This window comes from Salvia hispanica, chromosome 4 (assembly GCF_023119035.1).
Source record: "Salvia hispanica cultivar TCC Black 2014 chromosome 4, UniMelb_Shisp_WGS_1.0, whole genome shotgun sequence".
NCBI classification, from domain to species: domain Eukaryota; kingdom Viridiplantae; phylum Streptophyta; class Magnoliopsida; order Lamiales; family Lamiaceae; genus Salvia; species Salvia hispanica.
The window spans coordinates 30,669,615-30,675,043 of NC_062968.1; the positions used below are offsets into that span (position 1 = coordinate 30,669,615).

General features: G+C 41.8%; 1 protein-coding gene across 1 annotated transcript; it reads left to right on the forward strand.

Moving 5' to 3' along the window:
• Positions 1-2,816: 2,816 nt before the first annotated feature.
• Positions 2,817-4,147, forward strand: LOC125220893. Its single transcript, XM_048123026.1, has 2 exons — positions 2,817-3,705; positions 3,996-4,147. Exons 1-2 carry the CDS (start codon positions 2,817-2,819, stop codon positions 4,145-4,147), a joined length of 1,041 nt encoding a protein of 346 aa, XP_047978983.1.
• Positions 4,148-5,429: the final 1,282 nt, after the last annotated feature.

The window sequence follows — 5,429 nt, forward strand, 5'->3', positions numbered from 1 at the left end:
TCTTCGTGGGATATGGAGATCGAGTAATGGGTTACAAATTGTATAACCCACTCACGAAGAAGGTGATCATAAGTCGCGATGTGGTGTTTGAAGAAGATCAAACATGGAGCTGGGAGGATAAGAAAGCTGCAAGCTCGTCGGATATTGTACCTGATCAGCAAGAAGAAGCACGTGAAGTAGAAGAGCCAGATTCACCAACATCATCTCAAGGTCCAGTCGGAAGGCCAAGAAGAATGCGCAATCTGAATGATATATATGAAGCTACTGAAGAAGTTGATGGAGCTGGAGAGGAAAATGTGAATCTTATTTGTTTTTTTATGGATGCTGATCCAGTTGCTTATGCAGATGCTGCGCAAGATAGGAAATGGAAGATTGCAATGGACGAGGAAATCAATGCGATTGAGAAAAACGATACTTGGTCGTTGACGACATTGCCAGAAGGCCGAAAAGCAATTGGTGTGAAATGGGTGTTCAAAACAAAGAAAAATGCCAACGGTGAAGTGCAAAGGTACAAGGCGAGGTTGGTGGCGAAAGGATACAAGCAGAAGGCTGGAATCGATTATAGTGAAGTATTTGCTCCCGTTGCTCGTCTTGAGACGATCAGAATGTTTATCTCACTAGCCGCTCAACACAATTGGAAGATCTATCAGCTTGATGTGAAGTCTGCATTTCTAAATGGCTTTCTTGAAGAAGAAATTTACGTGGAGCAACCTGAAGGTTATGTGAAACGAGGAGCCGAAAATAAAGTCTACAGATTGAAGAAAGCTTTGTACGGGCTCAAGCAAGCACCTCGCGCCTGGAATTCCAGAATCAATGAATATTTTCTGAGGAATGGTTTTGAGAAGTGCCCATATGAACATGCTCTATACTTGAAGAAAGATGCTAAAGGTAACATGTTGTTTGTTTGCCTATATGTTGATGATCTAATTTTTACTGGAAATTGTGAAGCAATGTTTCATAAATTCAAGAAGAGCATGATCAAGGAGTTCGAGATGACGGACATTGGCTTGATGGCACATTTTCTGGGAATTGAGGTAGTGCAAAAGGAAGATGGGATATTTATCTCTCAAAGTTCATTTGCAAAACAAATCTTGGAGAAGTTCAAAATGGAGTCTTGCAATCCCGTTAATACTCCCGTGGAGATTGGTCAAGAATTGAGGAAGCATGATGGTGAAGCAGAGGTAGATCCAACTTACTTCAAAAGCCTGGTTGGAAGTCTACGATATCTAACGTGCACTAGGCCCGATATTCTCTATGGAGTTGGACTAATTAGCAGGTACATGGAAACGCCGTCACAGTCTCATTTGAATGCAGCCAAGAGGATTTTGCGCTATATTAAAGGTACGCTGAATGAAGGTATACTTTATCCCTCTAATCAAGAAGTTAAGCTCATTGGTTATTCGGATAGCGATTGGGGAAGAGACTTAGATGAAAGAAAGAGCACTACCGGCTACTGTTTTTATATTGGAGATGCCGTCTTCACTTGGTCGTCCAAGAAGCAAGCTATAGTGACACTCTCAACATGTGAAGCCGAGTATGTTGCAGCAAGTTCAACGGTGTGCCATTGCATTTGGTTGAGAAATTTACTAAGTTTTCTGGGATTCGCGCAACAAGGCCCGACAGAGATATTTGTTGATAATAAGTCTGCAATAGCACTTGCGAAAAATCCGGTGTTCCACGAAAGAAGTAAGCATATTGATACTCGTTATCATTTTATTCGGGAGCACGTGAACCAAAATGATGTGGAGTTAGTGTACTGCAAGTCACAGGATCAAATTGCAGACATATTTACGAAGCCACTAAAGCAGGATGTGTTTAGAAGATTGAAATTTATGCTCGGCATGAAGACCTTGAAGAATTGAGCTTAAGGGAGGATGTTGAGTTATTAAACTCAATTACTTCAATATTAAGAAAAGGCTCGGTGGAAGTGATGAAGTAGGTGCATCACCTACTTATCATATGTGGATGAAATTTTGTTTTTTCATGGCTTAAGAGAAGGCCACAATCTCTCTACGTCACATGGCGGTGGGATGAGTGATCAATCTTTAATCTCTTCATGGCTAAGTAAATTGTCTCTTAGAATGATTATGAGGAGGTGACGTAGCATGTATGTGTATAATAGTTAGCCATACATAGTTGACTACTTTATTATCTTTCAAATCTATAAATAGGTAGTTGTAGTTCATTGTAAAATCAATCAAGTTAGAATTGTGAGTGAGAATTAGAGAGGAAAGAGCCGTAGCTCATAGAGAGAAAGAGAGAAGAAAGCTTTGTAGTGCTGAAGCATTTTTGTTTGTGTGTATTTTGTAATCCTTTTGTGAGAAGCCTATAAATACTTATCCTCCATATTTCATCTTTACTGAGTGTTCCTATATTTTGTGTGTCAAATATCCAACAAATATGGTATCTAGAGCCACTCGATCCTACCTATGGCGGCAACGTTGAACATGATTCAACCACAGATTCCTAAATTGAAGAAACACAATTATGGAAATTGGAGTATTCAGATGCGAGTCTTGTTGCAATCACAAGAGTTGTGGGATATTGTTTAAGACGGCTACACCGAACCTGCCTCCCAAGAAGCCGAAGATGCACTGACGAACAACTAGAAGAACGCCCTCAGAGATGCAAGGAAACGAGACAAGAAGGCATTATTCAATATCTATCAAGGTATTGATGAAACCACGTTTGAGAAAGTAAGTGCAGCCACCACGTCGAAACAAGCCTGGGAGATTCTGAAGAATGCTTTCACCGGTGTTGATAAGGCGATACGAGTTCGACTGCAGATCCTACGTGTGAGTTTGAAAGTTTTGGCCATGTCTGAAACGGAGAGCATTTCAGAATACTTCACAAGAACATTAGTTATTGTAAATCAAATGAAAAGGCAAGGGGAGAACATTGAAGATGTTCGTGTCATTGAGAAAATTCTTCGTTCCTTGATGTCGAAATTTGAGCACGTCGTTGCTGCTATCGAAGAATCAAAAGATCTCAACACCATGTCCATCGACCAGTTGCAGAGCAGCTTGGAAGTCCACGAGCAACGCATGAAGAAAAAGACCACTCCGTCACTTGAGCATATGCTACAAGCAAAGATGTCAATCGAAAAAGATAAGAAGTCTGAGCCTGGGACATCGCATGGTGGATACAACCGAGGCCGAGGCCGAGGTCGAGGCTATCGTGGCCGAGGAGGACGCAGACAGAATTACCAGTATGAAGGAGGACGTGGACAGAATTACTTAAATCAAGGAGGACGAGGCCAGAATTATCAATACGAGGGAGGACGTCAAAACTTCACTTATCGAGGCACAGGTAGAAATTCTTATGGACAACGAGGACGAGGAAGAGGACAATACAGAGGCGGTTATTCTCAAACCTACAGTCGACAAGGGTTTGATAAAGCAAATATCGAGTGCTATACTTTTCACGAATTCGGGCATTACAGTAATGAGTGTCCAATAGCCGAAAATACCAGGACCAATCAACAAGTCAATTATGCCGATGGTGGAGATGATAGTGAGCAGGTAACTTCAACCTCTCTTTTTATTCACAAAGGACTTGAAGGTGATCAGTGTAGCACGTGGTACTTGGATACTGGAGCGAGTAACCACATGTGCGGGAACAAGGAACTCTTCGTGGAGCTAAAGGAGACATCCTATGGGGACGTGACCTTTGGAGATTCCTCAAAAGTTGCGGTGCAAGGAAAAGGTAATATCTTTTGTTTGTGTGTATTTTGTAATCCTTTTGTGAGAAGCCTATAAATACTTATCCTCCATATTTCATCTTTACTGAGTGTTCCTATATTTTGTGTGTCAAATATCCAATAATTTGCGCCAGCGAAAATGGGTCACTGCCACAATACAATGAGTACTCCTTGGAGATGATAAACGACACCGATTGGCCTAAGAGTGACTACCAACTAATCAGTCCGCGCACCGAAGAGGAGTGCCAAACCTCTTGCCTCAATGATTGCTTCTGCGGTGCTTCCATACACAGAGATAACAGCTGCTGGAAGAAGAAGCTGCCCCTCTCCAATGGCAGGGTCGACACCAGTCTCGGTGCCAAGGCGTTTCTCAAGCTGGGGAAGAAGAGAGATATTATTACTCCTGTTGAGAAAACCGGGCAAATTTTCTCTCAAATAGTGAAATGAACCGATTCAGTAATTTTAGAGTTAACCCAATGGGGTCTACCTCAATAAAATTACTTCCCCAAATAAATTCTCTGGAAAGACTGGTGGGGACACTGTCCTCTCTTAATTACCAGACTCCAAACAAAATTTATCAGTCGGTGTACAAAACACTACTACAATACCCGCAAATAATATTGAATACAATATCACAGCAGAAAAGCAAACCCAGAAATAAATGCGGAACAAAATAAATAATAAAGAAAGAACACACCCGAAACTTTGATAACGGAGTTCGGCCAAATTGCCTACGTCTCCGAGCACCCTCTGCAGAGCCCACTTATATTTAAATGGAGAAGAGAATACAAATTTGAGGTGTATTACAAATGAGGGAGGAGTGCTCCTTTTATAGGCAGCTACTCCCCCCAGCTTCTAACTCCCCTTCGATGTGGGATGAAATTTTTTGACAAAAAGTCAAATATTGTAGGCCAATATTTAACAAATCTCCACCTTGGCAAAATTTCAAATCCCACTGGACACAAATCTTCTCCATCCAAACAAACCGACTCGCGGTGCTTTCATATTGGCGCAGTCAAGCGCCAACTCCAATTCGCAGAATATTAACCAAGTCCAAACAATGTTCAAACTTGGCTCTCGTCACCACCTTGGTCAACATATCTGCAGGATTCTCCAAAGTTGGAACCTTTCTGATGACAATTTCCTCTTCTTCGAGAATTTCCCGCACAAAATGATAACGAACATCAATATGCTTCGTCCTTGCATGAAAGACCTGATTCTTTGCTAAATGGATAGCACTCTGGCTGTCAGAATATACTTCAAGTTGTTTCTGACCAACACCCAATTCTTTCAGCAACCCATGAAGCCAAATTGCCTCCTTCACAGCTTCAGTAATGGCCATGTACTCTGCCTCTGTCTACGTAGACAAAGCTACCGTTGACTGCAAGGTAGACTTCCAACTAACTAGCGCACTCGCTAAAGTGAACAAAAAGCCAGTAGTAGATCTTCGCTTATCCAAATCACCAGCATAGTCGGAATCACAATATCCGACTACAAAATGACCAAGTGATTTATCCTGCTCAAACAACAAACCAATATCTACAGTATCTTTGATATACCGCAGAATCCATTTCCCAGCTTGCCAATGACCCTTGCCTGGATCATGCATGTATCTGCTCACAATACCAACGGCCTGTGAAATGTCGGGTCTTGTACACACCATTGCATACATCAAGCTTCCAACTGCGTTAGCATAGGGAACTTTCGCCATATATTCTCGCTCATCATC